Genomic DNA, 25527 nt, shown 5'->3' on the forward strand with positions numbered 1-25527 from the left:
TGGGATGGTTCTGCAGCTGCAGTTTCGGTCTGGAGTATGTGTTTTCTAGGAATGGTAACGGGACCAGAGTGGTTGTGGTCTGCACAAGAGAGACCAGAAGAAGGATGCTGGTTGTCGGTGTCCATATTAATGCTGTAAGGTGTCAGGACCCACATTCCTTTTAACTATGATGGTGACACACTTCAAACGTGATCGATTTTGCTGATAAGTCTCGAAAGCTGAGGTTCAGAGAATGAGTTCTTTAAGTGAAGTAGGGAACCCTCTTAACCTGACCACGTACTCCTCTGCACCTTTACTACTGAATCTTGGTGCGCTCAGCAGCAGAGCCCTGACAGGACTTGCAAACAATTCTGGCTCTTGTAACCTAACCCTCGCCCCTGAAATCCTACCAAATGAAGCCTGCAGTGACAGAAAGGGGAAGAACTGGTCAGCTTTGCTTATTATCATCATAATAATCTTGACGATTGGTGGAAACATTCTTGTTATCATGGCAGTGTCACTGGAGAAAAAACTGCAGAATGCCACAAACTATTTCCTAATGTCTCTGGCAATAGCAGACATGCTGGTGGGGATCCTTGTCATGCCTGTCTCACTGATCACTGTCCTGTACGGTAAGTAAGTACAGCATTTTTCTTAGACAATAAAATAAATGTTAACTCTTGATGCGGTTTGTCTAAATCCACTCTCTCTTTGTTTCCCTCTGCCCTCTCTTGTGTGCAAAGCGAGCAGAAAGCAAGTTAATTACTGCTGAGCAAAGCAAATGTGGTCCTGACAATTATGTGGATGAACTGATTAAAATGGTTTTCTGATTTAACATGAATGCTCAGATCAGCTTCGGAACGCTGCCCATTATCTATCTTCAATGTGAGATTTTGTTGTTCACAGAGAAGTGGAGGAATGGAAGGGTGTTTTTTAAGTCGCTTATTTCCTGAATAGGCTAAGTACTTCATGCTGTTCATTGTGAAACAGAAATAGAAACCCAGCTCCCACTGAATGAGTCATGGGCCTTTTACTAATTTTATATAGAGTCGCACTGGCAGAACATTCAGTTCCTCAGCAGTCTTCCTGTGTAGTTTTAAACATCCCCCTATGTGCTACAGAAAGCAAGCACAAGGTGAACTGACCACATATTAAATATGGTGCATGCGACACATGTTTCATTGCAAACTCATTGTAAGTACCTGCAGTACCTGTTACTCCTTTAGGTGGCACTGTGATAGGTATTCTCATTGTTAAAGGTGTCACACTGTGTGACGCGCACTAGCTGCTATTTTATAGTTAGAGTATATTACCCTAGGATTGTGCAATTTGACCATTGAATTCCCATAAGTTATTCAAAATGCTTCCTGAAAATTTGTTCTTTCGTCTTTTTGCCTCGGTAACCGAAAATTTTAATGTCCAAAATAAGGGTTTAAATAAAATGTAAAATAGATACATGTTTCACAATAATGTAACTAAATTTTTCCATTCAATTACCTTTTCTATCTAGTAATGTCTTACTTAAAGTTTTATTTGACATCTTCAGCCTCTCCAAAAGCATGGGATTGGACTTAGAATCATAGAATTTTACAGCACAGAAGGAGACCATTCGGCCCATCTGCTCTTTGAAAGAGCTGTCCAATTAGTCCCCTCCCCCGTTCTTTCCCCATAAATCTGCAGCTTTTTCCTTTTCAAGTATTTATCCAATTCCCTTTCGCAAGTTACTATTAAATCTGTTTCCAATACCTTTTAGGCAATGCATTCCAGAACGTAACAACAAATAAGATTGTTAGAAAGTATTGCTTTTGAATAAACAATTGAGATTCTGAAAGAAGATTTCAAGTGAAAGTAGATAGAAAGTCCGTACTTTTCAAGTATTTATCCAACTTCCTTTTGAAAGTTACTCTTGAATCTGCTTCCACCACCCTTTCAGGCCGTGCATTCCAGATCATCACAACTTGCTCCATAAAAACAATCTCATCTCCCCTCTGGTTCTTTTGCTAATTATTTTAAATCTGTGTCGTTTGGTTATTGATCCTCCTGCCAGTGGAAATAATTTCTCCCTATATACTCTATCAAAAGTCACCATAACCTTCTGAAATTGTGGTGCCCAGATTTGAAAACAGTACTCCAGATGATGCGTAACCAGTGATTTATAAAGATTTAGCACAACCTCCTTGCTTTTGTACTCTATACCGCTATTCATAAAGCCAAAGATCCCATATGCTTTTTTAACATCTTTCCGAACTTGTCCTGCCAACTTCAAAGATTTATGCATGTACAGCCCCTGTTCTCTCTGTTCCTGCACCACCTTTAAAATTGTACCATTTAGTTTTGGCCTCTCAAAGAAACATAGAAACATAGAAAATAGGTGCAGAAGTAGGCCATTTGGCCCTTCGAGCCTGCATCGCCATTCAATGAGTTCATGGCTGAACATGCACTGCTCGTTCCGCCTGGCCGTTTGAGGCCGGCTTGAACAGTGCCGTTCTGACATGGTTGATACCATTTTCTGCCATGAAGTCCTGGAATTCAATGCTTGTAAAGCACGGGCCATTGTCACTGACCAAGACGTCAGGTAGACCATGGGCGGCAAACATTACCCTTAGACTTTCTACCATGGCCGAGGATGTGCTTGAATTGAGAATGTCACACTCGATCCATTTGGAGTAGGCGTCTACTACAACCAAAAACATTTTTCCCATGAAAGGACCTGCGTAGTCCACATGTATGCGTGACCATGGTTTGGCGGGCCAGGACCAGGGGCTAAGGGGGGCTTCCCTGGGTGCGTTGCCCAGCTGAGCACACGTGTTGCATCTGCAAACACAAAGTTCCAGGTCTGCATCTATCCCTGGCCACCAAATGTGTGACCTGGCAATTGCCTTCATCATGACAATGCCAGGTGCTCATTGTGGAGTTCTTTGATGAACATTCTTCCTTCCTTCCTTCCTTCCTTCATTCTTCCTTCCAAAATGTCTCACTTCACACTTCTCTGCATTAAAAGTCATCTGCCATGTGTCTGCCCATTTCACCAGTCTATGTCCTCCTAAAGTCTGTTACCATCCTCCTCATTGTTTACTACATTTACGAGTTTCGTGTTATCTGCAAACTTTGAAGTTATGCCCTGTATACCCAAGTTCACATCATTAATATATTTGAAAAAGAGCATTGATCCTAATATCGACCCTGGTGGACACCACTGTAAATTTCCCCCCAGTCTGAAAAACAACTGTTCACCAGCACTCTCTGCTTTCTATCCCTTATCCAATTTCGTATCCATGCTACCACTGTCCCTTTAATTCCATGGGTTTGAATTTTGCTAACAAGTCTATTATGTGGTACTTTATCAAATTTAATATTTTTATCCCTGACATTGATTCTGTGAGCTGAATTTAGATTGTGTAGTCCAAGCATGTGCAGTGTACCTAATTTCCCAGGCTGCATCTGTACCATTCAGTCAGCTATGCTGATAGATATTTTCTTTACTTTTTGCTTCTCTTCAAGAAATGTAGAAACACAAAAGACAAATTTCAAAAGTTTTATTGAGGTAAAATTTATATTAATTGCTGTATACGTGTGTGTCTGTGTGTGCATGAGAGGAAGAGAGAAAGAGAGAGAAAATAACCACACCTATTGTAGCTTTTGTTTTGTGTTCTATAATTGCTATTAATATATTAAACTGAGAGAGAGGGATAAAGAGAGGAGTCAGAGAAAGGGGAGAGAGACTGAAATTAGAGAGGAGGAAATAGAGAGAGGTGAACGAGAAAGAAATGCTTTATTTATAAAGTGTTACAAATTGACTTTTGAAGTCAACTAATTATCTGCACTTGAATGTTCGAAAAAGCAAATGTTAATTGTACACATCTGTAAGACAGATTCTAATTTCTAACACCTATGAGAAAGACAAAAATAGAAAGAAAGGCAGACAGGCAGTTTTTTCCTCAAGCTAATTTTGATTTTTGTTTTAAAAAAGGAAAGTTGTGTTTTGAAAGCAAACAAAGGTGGTGATATTCAACTTTGGTGGTGGTACAAAACCAGTGGCAGGTTGGCTGCCCATTATACACTCTGGCCAATTTTCCTTTCCACTGATGTAAAAGTCAATGTATGTACAGTATTCAGGGTAACTGCTAATCGCAGAGATCAGCAGTGCAATATTACAAGCGAATTCTACTGCACATCCTGCAGTCAGGATGTGCAAATTACAATTCATCTAATTGAAAAAAAATCGATGGACTTTCAGTAGCCTGGATATTATGCCATCTGGCAATCATTGAGCTTCATGCCACACAGCAACTTTTAAATATTAAAAGACTTCACGCTCACCAGAATGTTACAGCTCACAGAGCCATTCAATGTTCAACTGAGCATGAGCAGCCATTTCATGCACGAAATTTAAATCACCTTCTCAGCAAAAAATCAATCTTAACCTTGTCCTTTTTGTCTCACCTGTGTTTATTATTATATCAGCATCGCCAATATAATTTTTATATAATTTATTTCCTCCTAATGTCTTCCTCAGTCTCGTAATATCCCCACTGCACTCTAGCATCCCACTCTGCCCCAACAACAACAATCTATACAGCAGCTTTAACATACAAAACATCCTCCGGTGCTTCACAGAGACATAATCAGAAATAAATGATCACTAAGCCAAAGAAAGACAAAACGGTTGATCAAAGGGGTAGGTTTTAAGGAGGATCTTAAAGAAGGAGACAGAAATCTTATTTTGGATTAGAAATGTAATTTACTGAGAATAAAAGGGCAGACAAAAATATTTTCAGAATACATGTGCTTGCTGAGCTACATTGGCTTCCGATCGGACAACACCTTCATTTTAAAATGTTCACAGTTTTTTTCAAACCCCTGCATGGCCTCATCTCCTCCCTATCTCTGGAACATTCTCCAGCTCTGCAACCCTCCATAATCTCAGCACTCCTCCAATTCTGGCCTCTCCGATTTTAATCGCTCGACCATTGGTGGCCATGTTTCAGCGGCCGAGGCCCTAAGCTCTGGAATTCTCTCCCTAAACCTCTGCGCTTCTCTACCTCGCTCTCTTCCTTTAAGATGCTCCTTAAAACCTACCTCTTTGACCAAGCTTTTAGTCATCTGTCCTAATTTCTCCTTGACTCAGGATAACGCTCCTGCACAGCGCCTTGGGATGTTTCACTATGTTAAGGACACTATATAAATGCAATTTGTTGTTGTTGATCATCAACAAACCATGATAGCGAAATGTTTTAATATGATTTCCTCTTATTAAATATTTAAATAAATGTTTACGTACAGAATCTCATTATAAGTGCTCGCATATACAGATTTAATTTTAAATGTTGGCATAAAGGGTGTTACAGAAAGTAAATTGCGAATTTTAACACCTCTACCCATTTCTGGGTTTAGTGGAGGCGGGATAAGGGGTGGGCAGCCAACCTGTTACAGGAGGCAGGTTGGCAATACAAATATTTTAATGAGGCTGGCAGCCTCTGATTTAAATCGGCTTTGCAGGTTTTACAGTGGGCAACCGGGTTTCCAAGGCCTCGGGGAACCATCATCATCATAGGCAGTCCCTCGTATCGAGGATGACTTGCTTTCATTCCAAAAAGGGATGAGTTCAATGAAGGACCTAATATTGCAGGTCCCGAACTACATCTTGAAGGCTGGAAGATGCTTGTGTATGGATTTTTTTAACATGTGGTGGCCGTTGCACACCAGCCACCACATGGGTTTGACAGAGCTAGGTCTTGGTCCAGTGGCAAGGATTACCCAAGACGACTGGAGACCAGCTCTGCTGCACGGGCCCAGTGAGCACACATATCACAGTGTGGGCTGGCCCATGCTGCCCCTGGGCCCTCGCCTCTTCTGGTCCTGAACTCACGCCTCTCCTGGGACCCGATCACATTCCTCTACATTCTCTCGCCGCTCCTTCACCCCGACCTCGCCGCTCCTGCTCTATCTGCTGACGCTCTGATCACTGATCTGAACCTTGATGATGTCCCTCTTCACTGCCGTCGCCCTCCTGCACCAGCTCACGCTGTACCTTGAAGTGGTACGCCGCCACGCTGCCCATGGCTGCCGCTCGCCGCTCCTTTTATGGCCCTGACCTGCCGCTGATAGTTTCTCGCAAGTCAGGAAACCAGGCAGCTGAAGGGAGGTTAACTTCAGGGAGAAGGTAAGTACCTTTACAGCACTGCTTGTAGGCCAGGAGTATTGTGTATAGAAGAACTCCACGAGGCTGAGTACTGTGAGCTAAACTGAGTGTGACTTAGTCCTTAGTCTTCTTTATTACAACTCCAGAGTGCCCAAACAACATGGCAGCCAACCTTTTATACCGGCCCTGCACATGTGTGCAGATGACCATTAGGACTCCCAACAGTCACGCCCTCTGGTGGCAAGTATTACATAGTTACATACATAACATCACTCCCCCCCAAAGTCTTCGGTACAAGTTATTTACAAGTTGAGGCGATCCGGAGCCCTTCGTTCCCTGGTTGGCGTGTGTGAGTTGGCTGAACCATTGCTGTACTGCACCGCGACTGGTCTGACCAGACTGTCAGGAACAGTGAGATTATCCTCGTGATTGACAGCGAGGTCAATTGCTGGTTGGGTGTGTGTTGGTGGATCGCCGATGGTGATGTCCTCTTCAAGTTGTTCCTGGTTGTCAGTAAATCGCAATTTGGTCTGATCTAAATGCTTTCTGCACGTTTGGCCATTTAACAGTTTGATTATAAACACCCTATTCCCTTCCTTGGCCAAAACAGTGCCAGCAACCCACTTGGGACCATAATTCAGGACCAACACAGGGACGTCAACATCAATGTTACGTGAAACAGCCACGCGATCGTGGTACATGTTCTGCCGGTGTCCCGGGTTTCCACGTGATCATTAAGATCCGGGTGGACTAGGGAGAGCCTGGTTTTGAGGACTCTCTTCATTAACAATTCTGCCGGGGGGAACCCCGGTGAGCGAGTGGGATCGTGTCCGGTAACTGAGCAGAATGCGAGACAAGCGGGTCTGCAGGAAGCTGTCCGCCACGCGTTTCATGCTCTGCTTGATTGTTTGGTCTGCCCGCTCCGCTTGACCGTTAGATGCGGGCTTAAACGGAGCAGACCTGACATGCTTGATGCCATTGCGGGTCATAAACTCATTGAATTCTGAGCTGGTGAAACGCGGTCCATTGTCGCTGATAAGGAAGTCGGGCAAGCCACGGGTGGCGAACATGGCCCAGAGGCTTTCAATGGTGGCTGTGGACTTACTGGATGGCATGATTACGCATTCAATCCATTTGGAGTAAGCGTCCACAACTACTAAAAACATCTTTCCTAGAAAGGGGCCAGCAAAATCTACGTGGATCCTGGACCACGGTTTGGAGGGCCATGACCACAGATTCAGTGGAGCCTCCCTTGGTTCATTGCTCAGTTGCGAGAAAATGTTGCACTGATGGTCGCATGACTCCAAGTCCGAGTCAAAGCCGGACCACCAAACATGCGACCTGGCCTTCATCATGACAATGCCTGGGTGGGTACTGTGTAGGTCGCGTATAAACGTTTCCCTGCCTTTTTTTGGCAAAACCACACAATTACCTCATAAGAGACAATCCGACTGGATGGACATTTCATCTTTGCGTCGGTGAAATGGCTTAATTTCATCTTGCATTTCCCCGGGAACGGCCGACCAGTTCCCATTTAGGACGCAACTCTTTACTAATGATAGCACAGGATCCTGGCTGGTCCAGGTCCTGATCTGGCGAGCTGTGACGGGTGACCCCTCGCTCTCAAAAGCATCCATGACCAGTAGCAAGTCTGCGGGCTATGCCATTTCAACCCTAGTGGTGGGTAATGTTAGCCGGCTGAGCATCGGCACAGTTTTCAGTGCCTGGTCTGGGGGGATAACATAGTCATAAGCGGATAATGTTAAAGCGCATCTTTGGATGCGGGACAAAGTATTGGTATTTAAACCTTTGCTCTCTGAAAACAGCAAAATGAATGTGGTCAGTTTCAAGCTCAAACCGAAGTCCAAATAGGTATTGGTGCATTTTCTTAACCCCATATATACATGCTAACGTCTCTTTCTCGACCATACTATAGGCTCTCTCAGCCTTAGACAGACTTCTAGACGCGTATGCAACCGGTTGGAGGTTGCCCGATACATTGGCTTGCTGTAACACACAGCCGACCCCGTACGATGAGGCGTCACAAGCTAGCAATAAACATTTACATGGGTCATAGTGTACAAGTAACTTATTTGAACATAGCAGGTTCCTGGCCTTCTCAAAAGCTTTGTCTTGAGATTTGATCCAAACCCAGTCATCACCCTTTCGTAGCAACATGTGCAAAGGCTCTAACAACGTGCTCAATCCGGGTTGAAAGTTACCGAAATAGTTGAGGAGTCCCAGGAAGGAACGCAGCTCCGTCACATTCTGTGGTCTGGGTGTATTCCTGGTGGCCTCTGTCTTTGAGTCCGTGGGCTTGATGACTTCTGCTGCAATATTTCTTCCCAGAAATTTGACTTCTGGCGCCAAGAAAACACACTTGGAGTGTTTCAGCCTGAGTCCCACTCTGTCTAGGCGACTTAGAACCTCTTCCAGGTTGTGTAGATGTTCAATGGTGTCACGACCAGTGATCAGGATGTTATCTTGAAACACAACGGTGCGTGGAACAGATTTCAGCAAACTCTCCATGTTTCTCTGGAAAATAGCTGCCGAGCGAATCCTGAAAGGGCACCTGTGGTATATAAACAGCCCTTTGTGTTTGTTGATGCACGTCAGTCTTTTCAAAGATTCAGCCAGCTCCTGTGTCACGTAGGCGGAGGTTAGGTCCAACTTGGTGAACGACTTCCTGCTAACGTTGCAAACAGGTCATCAGCCTTGGGCAGCGGGTACTGGTCCTGTAGTGAGACTTGGTTAATCGTTACCTTGTCGTCTCCGCAGATTCTGACTGTGCCATCGCTTTTCAACAGCAGAACAATTGGACTGGCCCACTCGTTGAACTCGACTGGCGATATGATTCCTTCACGTTGGAGTCTGTCCAGTTCGACCTCGACTTTCTCCCTCATCGTGTATGGAACCACCCGAGCCTCGTGATGGATGGGCTGTGCATCGGGGTCTAGATGGACCTGTACCTTGGCGCCTGTGAAGTTGCCGATGCCTGGTTCAAATAGCGAAGGAAACTTGCTCAGCACTTGAGCACATGAGGCGTCATCCACTGAAGATAGTGCTTTGATGTCGTTCCAATTCCATCTAATCTTTTCTAGCCAGCTTCTGCCGAACAGCGTTGGGCCATTGCCTGGAACAATCCACAATGATAGGTCATGCACAGCTCCATCATACGATACCTTCACTGCCGCACTTCCAATGACTGGTATGAGCTCTTTGATGTAGGTACACAGCTTTGCATTAATCGGGCTCAGTTTGGGCCTTTGTGATTTATTGCCCCACAGTTTCTCGAAAGCCTTCTGGCTCATTATTGACTGACTCACACCCGTGTCCAACTCCATGGATACTGGAACTCCATTTAATTTGACTTTCAGCATTATAGGAGGGCTCTTGGTGGTGAAGGTATGTACCCCATACACTTCTTCCTCGGGTTGAGTTGCCCGTGCTGCGTGATCCGTGCCGGATCAATCAACCTTTGCCACGTGGTGTGTCACATTCGCTGGAGGTGCCCCATCGTTGTGCAGCCTTTGCACACGTAGTGCTTGAATCGACATTGATGGGCCCGATGATTACCAACATGGTGCTAATGTGTTCATGTTCACCCCCGATGGCGGAATCTGAGTCATCACAGGTCTTGCAGCCGCAGACATATAGACCCTGCCATATGCAGTTCGGCCTGCTAGTGACGTCATTTTATGCACAGTACTTGCCGGTGAGCTTCGATGTTGAGAAGATATCTGTTTGGTGTTATCGCCCGTGGCCATGCATGCCTGGGCAATCGCAATGGAACTGCTCAGGTCTAGGGTTTCGGCAGCCAGCAGCTTTCGAAGAATGACCTCGTGGCAGATGCCCAGCGTGAAAAAGTCCCACAGCATTTGCCTCAAAGCGTCTCAGGTCAGTGACATAATCTGCCACGTCCTGGCCCCCGGAGTGATGGTGAGTGTAAAAACAATATCTGGCCATGAGGATACACTCCTTCGGCTTGAGGTGGTCCTGAAACAGCGTGCACAACTCTGTATATTCCTTCTCCGTTGGTTTTGTCAGTGCGAGCAGATTCTTGATGAGTCCGTATATTTTAGAGCCACAGACATTGAGGAGAACCGCCCTGCACTTGGTCGCATTAGTGTCCCCTTCCAGCTCGTTGGCCACGAAGTACTGGTCAAGACGCTCGACGAAGGCTTCCCAATCATCACCCTCTACGAATCTCTCGAATATTCCAATGGCAGCCATGGTTGCCTGAAGGTTCATATTCTGTTATTCGACGCCAATTGTTGTGTATAGAAGAACTCCACGAGGCTGAGTACTGTCTGCTAAACTGAGTGTGACCTTAGTCTTCTTTATTATAACTCCAGAGTGCCTAAACAACATGGCAGCCAACCTTTTATACTGGCCCTGCACGTGTGTGCAGGTGACCATTAGGACTCCAACAGTCGCGCTCTCTGGTGGCAAGTATTACATAGTTACATGCATAACTAGGAAGAGCAGAAGTGCTTCCCCCAAAGCTCTCTGCCCATCAGACTCCTCTCCCATACAAAGACTAGTGGCAAGGATCGGATCCCACAAACCCTGAACCCTTGAGGTTGGGTATCGGTCCTAATTGCTCCTACGGCCTGCTCTGGAGTCCTAGCTGCTTGACTGGGAGCCAAGCCTGTAAATCAGGCCCACCTCTGGGCAGAGAACTTGTCAAGTCCAAAAGACACTCACTGTGATATTAAAAGTCCACAACATGCGGGGATACCCAGACTTTCGGGTTTCCCATCCGAAACTTCACCGCTCGACCTACATAACCCGCCCCTGTTAATATCCGGGCCTTGGTCACATACTTTGGCCTAGAAATTCAATATCGGTAAAAACCTGCCGGTGTTAATGGCCTCCGAAAATGGTGGCGTAGCAAGACCCTTAAATTGGCATACTGTGCAATGCCGTTCTGGTGACGTTGGTCTTGGCAGGAGGCCCCAATGTAACGTGGCCATCGTGTCATCGCAACTGGAACAGCCTTCTCTTAAAGCAAGGCTGTCATTTCAGAAAGCAGTTCGATCTCTGAAATGAAAAAAATAAAAATCATTTAAAAATAGGCAATTTTTAACCCTTACAGATCAAATGCCTTCTGAAAAAAAAATTAACGTTAAAAAGAATTCCCAAATGGGAGTCTTCTGTTCTGAATTGCCTTCCGTACCTAAAAAAAGGGAAGTTTACAAACATTAAACACTTCAGTTTTACAAATAAAGAGCCATCATCAATAATAAATGATAAATACTTCAATAAATCAACCAATAAATCAATCAAAAAAAATTAATAAAAAAGATATATTTTTTAAAATCAATAAATAAAACATTTTCTACTTACCGACTGCAGCACCAGGAGTCCTCCAACAGCATGCTGGGACGGTCCACCCACTGTGTCTCTGTCAGTGTCTCTATCTGTCTGTCTGTCTGTGTGTGTGTTTCTCACTCTCTGTCTGTCAGTGTCTGTGTTTCTGACAGCGAGGGGAGGGGGAGAAGTGGGGTGGGAGGGGGAGGGGGGGGAAGGGAGGTGGGGGGGATAAGGGAGGTGGAGAGAAGGGAGGGGGGAGAGAAGGGAGGTGGGGGGGAGAAGGGAGGTGGAGGGGGAGGGGGAGAAGGGAGGGGGAGGGGGAGGGGGAGAAGGGAGGTGGAGGGGGAGAAGGGAGGTTGTCGGGGGGGAGAGAGGGGAGGGGGGGAGAGAAGGGAGGTGGGGGGGAGAAGGGAGGTGTGGGGGGGGAGAAGGGAGGTGGGGGGGGAGGGGGAGAAGGGAGGTGGGGGGGGGAGGGGGAGAAGGGAGGTGGAGGGGAAGGGGGAGAAGGGAAGTTGAGGGGGAGGGGGAGAAGGGAGGTGGAGGGGGAGGGGGAGGGGGAGAAGGAAGGTGGAGGGGAGGGGGAGAGGGAGAAGGGAGGTGGAGGGGGAGGGAGAGAAGGAAGATGGAGGGGGAGGGGGAGAAGTGAGGTGGAGGGGGAGGGGAGAAGGGAGGGGGAGGGGAGAAGGGAGGTGGGGGGGAGAAGGGAGGTGGGGGGAGGGGGAAAAGGGAGGTGGGGGGAGGGGGAGAAGGGAGGTGGGGTGGGGGTGGAGAAGGGAAGTGGGGGGAGGGAGAAGGGAGGTGGGGGGGAGGGGGAGAAGGGAGGTGGAGGGGGTAGGGGGAGAAGGGAGGTGGGAGGAGGGGGAAAAGGAAGGTGGAGGGGAAGGGGAGAAGGGAAGTGGGGGGAGGGAGAAGGGAGGTGAGGGGGAGGGGGAGAAGGGAGGTGGGGGTGAGGGGGAGAAGGGAGGTGGGGGGGAGGGGGAGAAGGGAGGTGGAGGTGGGGGTGGAGAAGGGAGGGGAGGGGGAGAAGGGAGGTGGAGGTGGGGGGGGGAGAAGGGAGGGGAGGGGGAGAAGGGAGGTGGGGGGAGGGAGAAGGGTGGTGGGGGTGAGGGGGAGAAGGGATGTGGGGGTGAGGGGAGAAGGGAGGTGGGGGGAGGGGGAGAAGTGAGGTGGAGGTGGAGGTGGGGGGGGGAGAAGGGAGATGGGGGAGAGGGGGAGAAGGGAGGTGGGGGGAGGGGGAGAAGGGAGGGGAGGGCGAGAAGGGAGGTGGGGGAGAGGGGGAGAAGGGAGGTGGGGAGAAGGGAGGTGGGGGGAGGGGGAATGGGGGGGAGAAGGGGAGGTGTGGGGGGAAGGGGGAGAAGGGAGGTGGGGGGGAGAAGGGAGGTGGGGGGGAAGAGGGAGAAGGGAGAAGTGAGGTGGGAGGGAAGGGGGAGAAGGGAAGTTGAGGGGGAGGGGGAGAAGGGAGGTGGAGGGGGAGGGGAGGGGGAGAAGGAAGGTGGAGGGGAGGGGGAGAGGGAGAAGGGAGGTGGAGGGGGAGGGAGAGAAGGAAGATGGAGAGGGAGGGGGAGAAGTGAGGTGGAGGGGGAGGGGGAGAAGGGAGGGGGAGGGGGAGAAGGGAGGGGAAGGGGGAGAAGGGAGGTGGGGGGGAGAAGGGAGGTGGGGGGAGGGGGAAAAGGGAGGTGGCGGGGAGGGGGAGAAGGGAGGTGGGGTGGGGGTGGAGAAGGGAGGTGGAGGGGGGAGGGGGAGAAGGGAGGTGGAGGAGGAAGGGGAGAAGGGAGGTGGGGGTGAGGGGAAGGGAGGTGGAGGTGGGGGGGAGAAGGGAGGTGGGGGGAGGGAGAAGGGAGGTGGGGGGGAGGGGGAGAAGTGAGGTGGAGGTGGGGGGGGAGAAGGGAGGGGAGGGGAGAAGGGAGGTGGGGGAGAGGGGGAGAAGGGAGGTGGGGGGGGAGGGGAGAAGGGAGGTGGAGGGAGGGGGAGAAGGGAGGTGGGGAGAGGGGGAGTGGGGGGAGAAGGGAGGTGTGGGGGGGGAAGGGGGAGAAGGGAGGTGGGGGGAGAAGGGAGGTGGGGGGGAGAAGGGAGGTGGGGGGGAAGAGGGAGAAGGGAGAAGTGAGGTGGGGGGGGAAGAGGGAAAAGGGAGAAGTGAGGTGGGGGGGGAAGAGGGAAAAGGGAGAAGGGAGGTGGGGGGGGTGAGGGAGAAGGAGAGGAGGTGAAGAGGGGGAGAGGGGGAGAGGGGGAGAAGGGGGGATGTCAGGAGGAAAGGAGAGAGGATGTAGGGGGGGAAGAAGGGAGGTGGGGGGGAAGAAGGGAGGTGGGGGGAGAAGGGAGGTGGGGGGACAAGGGGGCGGATGTAGGGAGGGAAGGAGAGAGGATGTGGGGGGGGGAAGAAGGGAGGTGGGGGGAAAGAAGGGAGGTGGGGGGACAAGGGGGAGTGATATAGGGAGGGAAGGAGAGAGGATGTGGGGGGGGGAAGAAGGGAGGTGGGGGGACAAGGGGGGATGTAAGGAGGGAAGGAGAGCGAATGTAGGGGGGGGAGAAGGGAGATGGGGGGGAAAGAAGGGAGGTGGGGGGGAAAGAAGGGAGTTGGGTTGGGAGAAGTAGGTTGGGGGGGAGGGGGAGGTGGGCGGGATGGGGAGAAGGGGGGAGGAGGAGAAGGGGGAGAGGGGGAGAAGAGGGGATGTAGGGAGGGAAGGAGAGAGGATGTAGTGGGGGGAAGAAGGGAGGTGGGGGGGAAGAAGGGAGGTGGGGGGGAAGAAGGGAGGTGGGGGGGAGAGGGGAAGAAAGGGGGGGATGTAGGGAGGGAAGGAGAGAAGATGTGGGGGTAGAGAAGGGAGATGGAGGTGGAAGAAGGGAGGTGTGGGAGAAGGGGGGAGGGGGGAAGGGGCGAGGGGGAAAAGGGGGGGATGTAGGGAGGGAAGGAGAGAGGATGTAGGGAGGGAGGGAAGGAGAGAGGAGGGTGGGATGGAGGGAAGGAGAGAGGAGGGAGGGAGGGAAGGAGAGAGGAGGGAGGGAAGGATAGAGGAGGGAAGGAGGGAGGGAAGGAGAGAGGAGGGAGGGAAGGATAGAGGAGGGAAGGAGGGAGGGAAGGAGAGAGGAGGGAGGAAGGGAGGGAAGGAGAGGAGGGGGGGAAGGAGAGAGGGGGGAGAGGGAGAGAAGGAGGCTGAACAGCCTAGCCCTAGACCTCGGGCTGGCTTCGGGTTTCGGGGGGGGGTCGCGGAGGCCCGGGGGGGTCGCGGAGGTCCGGGGGTGGTGAGGGGGGAAGAGTCGCGGAGGTCGGGGGGGGGGGGGGAAGAGAGTCGCGGAGGTCCGGGGGGGTGGGTGGGGAGAGAGAGTCGCGGAGGTCCGCGGGGGTGGGGGGGGGGGTGAAGAGTCGCGGAGGTCCGGGGGGGGGGGGGGGGAGAGTCGTGGAGGTCTGGGGGGGGGCGGGGAGCGGGGAGCTGGTCTCCGGGGGGGGGATGGAGAGCGGGGGTCCGTTCGGGCGGGAGGAGCCTTATTCATGCAGCCCCAGTGAGGCCGTTCGGCCAGGGCTAGGGACTGCGTGCTTCAGGCCCCTCCCACTGTAGCACGCATGTGCAGAGGTCCCGGCACTGTTTTCAGCGAGACCTGCTGGGAGCCGGAGAATAGGTAAGTTTTTTTTAGGTGCACTTTCTGGCGCGAAAAACGGGCTTCCAGGTCCGGGATGCGCTGTTTTAGGCGCGGCCCGAAACTTGGGCCCATTAAGTGTGTTAGCAAAATTGAAGCCCATGGGATAAAAAGGGCAGCAACAGCATGGATACAAAATTGGCTAAGGGAAAAAAACAGAGAGTTGTGGTGAATGCTTTTTTTGGACTGGAGGGAGGTATACAGTGGAATTGCCCCAAGGTTCTGTACTAGGACCACTGTTGTTCATTGATATACATTAATGACTTGGACTTAGGAGTACAGAACACAATTTCAAAAGTTGCAGATGACACGAAACTTGGAAGTGTAGTAAACAGTGAAGAGGGGAGAGAACATGGACAGGCAGGTGGAATGGGCGGACACATGGCAGATGAAATTCAATACAGAAACGTCTGAAGTGATACAGTTTGGTAGGAAGAATGAGGAGAGACAATACAAGCTAAATGGTACAATTTTCAAGGTGGTGCAAGAAGAGAAAAACTTGGGGATGTTTGTGCAGCAATCTTTGAAGGAGACAAGACAGGTTAACAAAGTACTTAAAGTAAATGGGATCCTGGGTAATATGTCCTTACTATACAGTACAAATGCACACGAGGCCCATACTTGAGAGAAGGTCACTCTGTGACCAGTAACATTTATTTGCCAGCACTGAAATGAAGAAGGTGGGTGGAGCTTCCCCTTTTACATCTGAAAATCCAGGTTAGGAGTGTCTCCCACAAGTTCACCACTTAGTGGTCAGTGTTCTCACGGTGTACAACTTAGGTCAGTTTATACATGGGTTACAATGACAGTTGAATACATGACATCACCTCACCCCCAAAGTCTTATTGGGATCACAGGTTAAGTCTCTCTGGTGGTTTACGCTCCCTTGTGGAGCACCTGAGTTGGGGCTCCGGTTGTTGGGCACTGGCCTGAGTGTCTGCTGTTTGCGGTGCCTCAGGCCTGTCCGGACTGCCCACAGTGACTGGGCTCTCCTCCACTTGGTTCCGGTGTTCGGTCACCTGTGGAGGAGTGAACTCTACATCGTGTTCTTCCTCTGCTTCTTCTATGGGGTTGCTAAACCTCCTTTTTGTTTGATCCACATGTTTGCGGCAGATTTGTCTATTGGTAAGTTTAACTACCAGAATCCTATTCTTCTCTTTGGCAATCACAGTGCCTGCGAGCCATTTAGGCCCTGCAGCCTAGTTGAGGACAAAGACAAGGTCAGTGACATCAATACATCGCGCCCTCGCATTCCTGTCATGGTAGTCACATTGTGACTGGCGCCTGCTCTCAACAATTTCTTTCATAGTTGGGTGTATAAGGGATAACCTGGTTTTGAGCATCCTTTTCATTAGCAGCTCTGCGGGTGGAACCCCTGTGAGCGAGTATGGTCGGGATCTATTGGCCAACAGGAGGCGTGATAAGCGGCTTTGTAGGGAACCCTCTTGGATTCTGAGCATCTCCTGTTTGATTATCTGCACTGCTCGTTCCACCTGGCCGTTTGAGGCCGGCTTGAACAGTGCCGTTCTGACATGGTTGATACCATTTCCTGCCATGAAGTCCTGGAATTCAGTGTTTGTAAAGCACGGGCCATTGTCGCTGACCAAGACGTCCGGTAGACCATGGGCGGCGAACATTACCTGTAGACTTTCTACCGTGGCAGAGGATGTGCTTGAATTGAAAATGTTACACTTGATCCATTTGGAGTAGGCGTCTACTACAACCAAAAACATTTTTCCCATGAAAGGACCTGCGCAGCCCACAAGGATACATGACCATGGCTTGGCGGGCCAGGACCAGGAGCTAAGGGGGGCTTCCCTGGGCGCATTGCCCAGCTGGGCACACGTGTTGCACCTGCGAACACAAAGTTCCAGGTCTGCATCTATCCCTGGCCACCAAACGCGTGACCTGGCAATTGCCTTCATCATGACAATGCCCAGGTGCTCATTGTGGAGTTCTCGGATGAACTCCTCTCTGTCCATCTGGGGCATGACTATTCGGTTTCCCCATAGTAGGCAATCGGCCTGAATCGAGAGTTCATCCTTGCGACTATGAAATGGTTTAAATTCCTCAGGGCATGCCCCGTACGTGGCTGCCCAGTCCCCATTCAGGACACATTTCTTGACTAAAGACAGTAGCGAGTCTCTATTTGATCTGACGGGCTGTCACGGGTGAGCCTTCGCTTTCAAAATCTTCAACAGCCATGACCATCTCAGCAGCATGCTCGGTTGCCCCCTAGGTGGTGGCCAGTGGCAGCCTGCTGAGTGCATCGGCGCAGTTTTCAGTGCCCGGTCTATGCCGAATTGTATAGTCATAGGCAGCTAACGTGAGTGCCCACCTCTGGATGTGGGCCGACGCATTTGCATTTATGGCCTTGTTGTCGGCCAAAAGGGACATTAGGGGTTTGTGATCTGTCTCCAGCTCAAATTTCCTGCCAAACATGTACTGGTGCATTTTGTTTACTGCATATACACATGCATGTGCTTCCTTTTCTACCATCCCGTAGCCCCGTTCTGCCTGGGACAGACTTCTGGAGGCATAAGCTATCGGCTGTAACTGACCCTTGGCATTGACATGCTGCAACACACACCCGACCCCATAGGATGACGCCTGGAAGAGGAGACAGAGTGTAATGTAACAAAATTTGCAGATGACACAAAGATTAGTGGGAAAGCGGGTTGTGTAGAGGACACAGAGAGGCTGCAAAGAGATTTAGATAGGTTAAGCGAATGGGCTAAGATGGAATACAATGTCGGAAAATGTGAGGTCATCCACCTTGGAAAAAAAAACAGTAAAAGGGAATATTATTTGAATGGGGAGAAATTACAACATGCTGCGGTGCAGAGGGACCTGGGGGTCCTTGTGCATGAATCCCAAAAAGTTAGTTTGCAGGTGCAGCAGGTAATCAGGAAGGCGAATGGAATGTTGGCCTTCATTGCGAGAGGGATGGAGTACAAAAGCAGGGAGGTCCTGCTGCAACTGTACAGGGTATTGGTGAGGCTGCACCTGGAGTACTGCGTGCAGTTTTGGTCACCTTACTTAAGGAAGGATATACTAGCTTTGGAGGGGGTACAGAGACGATTCACTAGGCTGATTCCGGAGATGAGGGGGTTAACTTATGATGATAGATTGAGTAGACTGGGTCTTTACTTGTTGGAGTTCAGAAGGATGAGGGGGTGATCTTATAGAAACATTTTAAATAATGAAAGGGATAGACAAGACAGAGGCAGAGAGGTTGTTTCCACTGGTCAGGGAGACTAGAACTAGGGGGCACAGCCTCAAAATACGGGGGAGACAATATAAAACTGAGTTGAGAAGGAATTTCTTCTCCCAGAGGGTTGTGAATCTGTGGAATTCTCTGCCCAAGGAAGCAGTTGAGGCTAGCTCATTGAATGTATTTAAATCACAGATAGATAGATTTTTAACAATAATGGAATTAAGGGCTACGGGGAGCGGGCGGGTAAGTGGAGCTGAGTTCACGGCCAGATCAGCCATGATCTTGTTGAATGGCGGAGCAGGCTCGAGGAGCTCGATGGCCTACTCCTGTTCCTAATTCTTATGTTCTTATGTTCTTATATCGCATGTTAAAACAAGTTTCTTACATGGGTCATATAGCGTTAACAGATTGTTGGAGCATAACAAATCTATTAAAAGCCCTTTCCTGGCTGTCCCCCCAGACCCATTTGTGACCTTTGCATGGGAGCGCGTGTAGCGGGTCCAACAGCGTGCTCAATTTGGGAAGAACGTTACAAAATAGTTCAGGAGCCCCAGGAACGAACACAGCTCCGTCGTGTTACGGGCTCTGGGTGCTCTCTGGATCGCTTCCGTTTTGGACGCAGTAGGTCTGATCCCGTCTGCTGCTACCCTCATCCCCAGGAATTCTACCTCTGGAACTAGGAAGATGCACTTCGCCTTTTTCAGACCTACCCGGTCCAATCTGCGTAGCACCTCCTACAGGTTGTGGAGTTGTTCTTCAGTAAAGCAACCCGTGATGCGGATGTCGTCTTGAAAAACCACCGTCCTTGGAATCGACTTGAGGAGACTTTCCATGTTTCGTTGAAAGATCGCGGCCGCCGAGCGAATCCCGAACGGACATCTGTTATACTCAAACAACCCCTTGTGTGTCGTGATGGTGGTCAGCTTCTTCGACTCACTCGCCAGCTCATGTAAGCTGAGGTAAGGTCCAATTTTGAAAAGAGTTTGCCACCGGATAGCGTCGCAAAGAGGTCTCCGCTCTCGGTAGCGGGTACTGGTCTTGGAGTGACACCCGATCGATGGTGGCCTTGTAATCACCACATATCCTGACCGACCCATCCGCCTTGAGCACCGGCACGATTGGGCTCACCCAGTCACTGAATTCGACTCGCGAGATGATGCCTTCCCTCAGCAGGCGGTCCAATTCGCCTTCTATCTTTTCCCGTATCACATATGGCACCGCTCTGGCCTTGTGGTGTACTGGCCTGGCGTCGGGGTTTATGTGAATCACTACCTTGGTCCCCATGAAAGTGCCAATGCCAGGTTGGAATAGTGAGTCAAATTTGTCCAGGACCTGTGAGCATGATATTCGCTCCACAGAAGAAATTGCATTGACATCGCCCTATTTCCAGTTCATGACAGCAAGCCAACTCCTCCCCAGCAGTGCGGGACCAACCCCCGGGACAATCCAGAGTGGCAACCTGTTCTCCGAATCTTTGTGGGTCACGACTACCGTGGCGCTGCCTAGCACCGGAATGATCTCCTTTGTATATGTCCGTAGCTATGCGTCAATCGGCAATAATTTTGGCCTCCTGGCCTTGGACGCCCACAACTTGTCGAACTGTTTGATACTCATCAGGTACTGGCGGGCCCCCGTGTCTAGCTCCATTGATACTGGGATGCCATTGAGGAGCACTTTCATCATTATCGGTGGCGTTCTGGTGTATGAACTGTATATGTGCTCCACATGAACTCGCTGAACTTCAGCTTCCAATGATTTCTCCCAGTGTCCATTTGGCCTCGTAGGGCTTACATCGGGCCCGTCCTCCTCGTACATCAACCTGGCTGCAGGCTTCCTGCACATACGTGCCAAATGAACGCTGACGTTGCAGTTTCTGCAGGTATATTGCTGATACCTGCAAGCTCTGGCTGTGTGTTTGCCTCCACACCTCCAACATGAGCCGTTGTTGGAAACAAAAGGTCCATTACCAGTCGATCGTCTCTGACTGTCTCTGTAACTGTCCCTAAGCGCACCATTGACAGGTGTTGATGGCCCTATTACTGGCCGCATTGTCCCTTGCAATGGCATGAATCGCCATTCAGCTTGCCATTGTCTCTGTTGAATTCCCCCTTTGGGTTCGACTACATGCTCGGGCATATCCGATTGCCCTTGTCTGCCTGGAGAACTGTTTGCTGCGTTAACAATGTTGACTCCTTATCCATTTGCTGCATTTAAACCAAGATCTTTGTCAAACATCATTCTGGTCTCTTCCTCCCCTGAGATAAATATCTGGGCCATCAAAGCCGCCGTTTCCAGGGTCAAGTCTTTGGTCTCAATCAGTTTCCTGAAAACCCCAGCGTGCCCGATGCCCTCAATAAAAATGTCTCACAGCATCTCCGCTCTGCATGCATCTGGGAACTTACATAGGCTCGCCAGTTGCCGGAGGTCTGCCACGAAGTCTGGAACGCTTTGCCCTTCTCATCGCCGGATGTGTGTAAAACCGGTGTCTCGCCATGTGCATGCTTGCTCGCCGGTTTAAAGTGTTCCCCGATCAACTTACTGAGCTCTTCAAAAGTCTTGTCCACCAGCTTCTCTGGCGCTAGAAGGTCCTTCATCAGGGAGTACGTCCTGGATCCACAAACCATCAGGAGATGAGCCCTGCGTTTGTCGGCCGAATCCTGTCCCAGCCATTCCTTAGTGACAAAACTTTGCTGTAGTCTCTCAATAAAATCGTCCCAATCATCACCAACACAGTACCTCTCATTTGTGCTGTTAGTGGCCATGCTCGCGTGGTTTAAATCCCAGTTTCTCGTTGCCAATAATATGTCCTTACTATTCAGTACAAATGCACACGAGGCCCATACTTGAGAGGTGGTCATTCTGTGACCAGTAACCTTTATTTGCCAGCACTGAAGTGAAGAAGGTGGGTGGAGCTACCCCTTTTATACCTGAAAGTACAGGTTAGGAGTGTCTCCCACAAGTTCACCACCTAGTTCTCACGGTGTACAACTTAGGTCAGTTTATACATGGATTACAATGACAGTTGAATACATGACACTGGGCTTTATCAATAGTGGCATAGAGTGCAAAAGCCAGGAATTTATGTTAAACCTATATAAAACACTAGTTTGGCCGCAGCTGGAGTATTGTGTCCAATTCTGGGCACCACATTTTAGGAAGCACTTTGGAGAAGGTACAGAAGAGATTTACTAGAATGGCTCCAGTAATGAGGGACTTTAGTTACATGGATAGACTGGAGAAGCTGGGATTGTTATCCTTAGAGGAGATTTGATAGAGGTGTTCAAAATTATAATAGAGGTTTAGATAGAGTAAATAAAGATAAACTGTTTCCAGTGGCTGAAGGATCCATAACCAGAGGCCTCAGATTTAAGATGATTGGCAAAAGAACCAGGGGCGACACGAGGAAGAACATATTTATTCAGTAATGGTTAGGATTTGGAATGCACTGCCTGACAGGGTGTTGGAGACAGATTCAATAGTAGCCTTCAAAAAGGAATTGGAGAAATACTTGAACATGAAACAATTGCAGGGATATGATGAAAGAGCAAGGGAGTGGGACTAATTGGATTGCTCTTCGAAAGAGCCGGCGCAGACTTGAAGACTCAAATGGCCTTCTTCTGCGCTCTACTGTTTTATAATTCTATGAAAGAGCCCCAGCTTGTTCAGTCTTTACTGATAGTTATAACCTCTCAGTTCTGTTAACCTCCTCGTAAATCTTCTTTGAACTTTCTCCCGTGTTTCTATGTCCTTTTTGTAATATGCTGACCAGATCTGTGCACGGTACTCTTAAGTATCTAACCGAGGTTCTATTTAAGTTTAACAAATTCACCTATTTTACCTCAGAAATGCTCTTGGCAAGTCCAAGCCCATCTCAACTCTACCTGAGGCCTACAACTAGAGCTCTTGCAGTATACTGCTTGTAGTACCTACCTGAACTTAGTTGATGGTGTTCCCCAGGACATGAGCATAATTCTACTTCAGTTTGCAGACTACCATTTATACTTGACACTGCAGTAAAATGGACTAGCAATCAATATTTAGCCTACTGGCAGACTTCGTTTAGCCTGGTAATGTGATATATTCACAGAGCACAAGCACGCACATGGAGGCAGCTCTCTCGGAAGTCTCCGGAAACTGCTTAGTTCTGTTTAATGATTAACTATGCACTTGCAGTACACAATACGTCCACATCCACAGTGTGGGGCTACAAACATTACAAGCTTACAGACATTACACTTCTCCCTCCTCAATGAAGGAACCATCATAACAACCATCATACATAACTTTCATGTTTATACATAACACAGGATATAAACTTATTTTTTTCCATATTAACAAATTTAACTTTACCACTTGTTTTCTGTTTTGAAGAGGGTACCTTCACTCTCGAACAGAACCTTCCAAACATGGTGTTGAATCTAAACTCATTCGAGGCTCATCCTGAGGAATGTTTTCCTCCATGGAATTTCCTTGATTTTCATTTGAACTCACTCTAACTTCAGGCTCTTTGTTTTCCTGATTCGGACTCAGACTTTCATTCTGATTCTCTCCTGGATTTGTTTCCAGTACATCGAATTTAGGATTTGCTACTGGTGTATCAAAACTATCTGATGAGTCAGAAATAATTGAATCATTCCCACCTTCAACTCCTCCCATGTCTGTAGGTAAAATATAATCAATATGAACAAACCTAACCTGTCCATTATCAAACATCTTTACCAAATATGTGCGAGGACCACATATCGTCACCACTCTTCCTGGTAACTACTTTATGGCTCTTCACTCTCACCTTCTGGTTTAATTTCACACCTCTCTTTTACTCTACCTCTAACATGATTCTCTTTCTGCCTTAATTGTGTCTCTTCTACGGACTGTGCCAAATTTGGCTTTAACAACAAGAATCTGGTTCGTGGCTGTCATTTGAGAAACAACTCTGCTGGTGTTCTACCAGTAGTTGTATGAGGAGTATTTTTATATGTAATCAAAATATTAGCCAATTTGTGATCCAATGACAACTGTCGTTTCCTTGGATTTGGATCTAACATTTGTTTTATGAGGGCATGTTTTACAATGTGTACAGTGCGCTCTGCTGCAACATTCGAAGCAGGATGGTATGGTGGAACCTTGGTATGTTTCACACCATTTTTGCTCGTGAATTGTGCAAATTCTTCTGAACGAAATTATCCGAAACAATTTCTTCAGGGAGGCCAAATGCAGAAAATAATTTTCGTAAAATGTCCACTGTTTTACTTGTTGTTATTTTCCACATTGGAAACACCTCAACTCACTTCGAATGGCTATCAATCACAATGAACAATTGTTGTCCTTTTAACTCAGCAAAATCAATATGTAGCCTTTGCCACACCCTGGGAGGCCATTTCCATGGCTGTAATGGTACTGGTGGTGGTTGCTTGCTTACCAATTGACATGTCATACACGATGTACTCTATATCTTTATCAAGACCTGGCCACCATAAATAACTGCGTGCAAAACTTTTGGTCAAGCACATTCCCAGGTGCTGGTCATGGAGGTCTCCTAATAATTTGGACCTGAATTTATTTGGTATAACCACTCTTGCACCCCACATGATACAATCATTATCGACTGATAATTCATTCCTACGAATGAAAAATGGATGTGTATCTTTGTCTGCTACCTGGTTTGGCCATCCATTTGCAATATAATCATACACCTTTGACATCACTGGATCAGTTTGGTTGCTCTACCAATCTCTTCAGCTGTGGCTGACAGTTCATCAATGTATGAAAAATAAAACACTTCTTCCCTATCGGGTGTAACTTGTGATGGGGGAGGCAATCTAGACATTGCATCAGCATTACTGTGATCAGCTGATCGTCTGTATTCAATATCACATGTATATGCTGACAAAATCAAAGCCCATCTCTGCAGTCGGGCTGCAGCTAATGTTGGAACTGGGGACTTTGGATGGAAGATTGCTGTTATGGGCTTATGGTCTGTAACGATGGTAAACTTATGACCATACAAGTATTTGTGAAACTTCTTGACCCCAAAAATTAATGCCAAAGCTTCCCTTTCAATTTGCGCATAATTACTCTCAATGGCACTGAGAGTGCGTGAAGCAAAAGCAATTGGTCTCTCCTCCCCACTACTTAATACATGAGAGATTACTGCCCCAACTTCTTATGGAGAGGCATCACATGCTAGCTTAATCTCCTTAGATATGTCATAGTGAACTGACATGTTGCTCTGTACCAATTTGCTTTTACACTCCTTGAATGCTGTATCGCATTCTTTTGACCACTTCCAATGGGCCTGTTTTTTCAAAAGTTCATTCAGTGGCTGTAATACTGTAGCCAAATTTGATCGGAACTTCCCATAATAGTTCAAAAGACTCAAGAATGAACGAAGTTCAGTGACATTCCTGGGAGTGGATGCATTTCTAATTGCATCCAATTTTTCCATGGTTGGATGTAAACCATCTTTGTCTACTCTGTACCCTAAGTACTCCACTGAGTTTTTAAATAACTCATACTTACGAGCAGACACTCATACTCTGTGCTTCTCTAGCCGTTTGAGGACTTCCTTCAAAATGTTATTATGAATTTGCCTATTTGGTGCTGAAATTAGTATGTCATCCAAATAACATACTACCCCTTCAATACCTTGCAAAATCTGGTTCATCACCCTTTGGAATATGGCAGGGGCGGAAGACACTCCAAACGGTAGCCTATTAAATTGATATAGGCCTAGATGAGTATTTATAGTCAAACATGACTTGGACTCCTCATCTAGTTCAAGCTGTAAGTAGGCATTCGTAAGATCCAGTTTTGAGAAGATCTGACCACCTGTCAGTGTTGTGAACAAATCTTCTATATTTGGCAATGTATTGGGGACATTACCCTCTAGAACCTGGTTTACGGTTACTTTATAATCACCACACAATCTTACCTTACCATCGGACTTAGGTACAACAACAATGGGTGTAGCCAAATTACATCGATCTATCTTACAAATAATGTTCTCAGTCTCTAGTCTTTTGAGTTCTTGCTCAACTTTCTCCTTGAGTGCATATGGTACGGAACGTGGCTTGTAGTAAACCGATCTAGCGTCCTTCTGTACCCTGACACTCGCCTTGAAGCCTTGGATCGGACTGCCCGTTTCGCAGAACACCTTCGGATACTGCTTGATAACCTCATCCGTTGATGAAAATCTCGGTTCCACACAGAAAATTTTACTCCAATCCAGCTTCAGTGAGCT

The 25527-nt window shown here is 48.3% G+C and overlaps 1 protein-coding gene across 1 annotated transcript in view; it reads left to right on the forward strand.

The window, feature by feature from the left end:
* The first annotated feature begins 232 nt into the window (after positions 1–232).
* The window catches only part of htr2aa (5-hydroxytryptamine (serotonin) receptor 2A, genome duplicate a), a 184799-nt gene continuing 159504 nt past the window's right edge, over positions 233–25527 (forward strand). Inside the window, exon 1 of the mRNA XM_070893058.1 lies at positions 233–611. Coding sequence (XP_070749159.1) covers positions 233–611 — 379 coding nt within the window. The remainder of the gene's footprint in view (positions 612–25527) is intronic.

Source organism: Pristiophorus japonicus, chromosome 11, assembly GCF_044704955.1.
Source record: "Pristiophorus japonicus isolate sPriJap1 chromosome 11, sPriJap1.hap1, whole genome shotgun sequence".
Taxonomy (NCBI): domain Eukaryota; kingdom Metazoa; phylum Chordata; class Chondrichthyes; family Pristiophoridae; genus Pristiophorus; species Pristiophorus japonicus.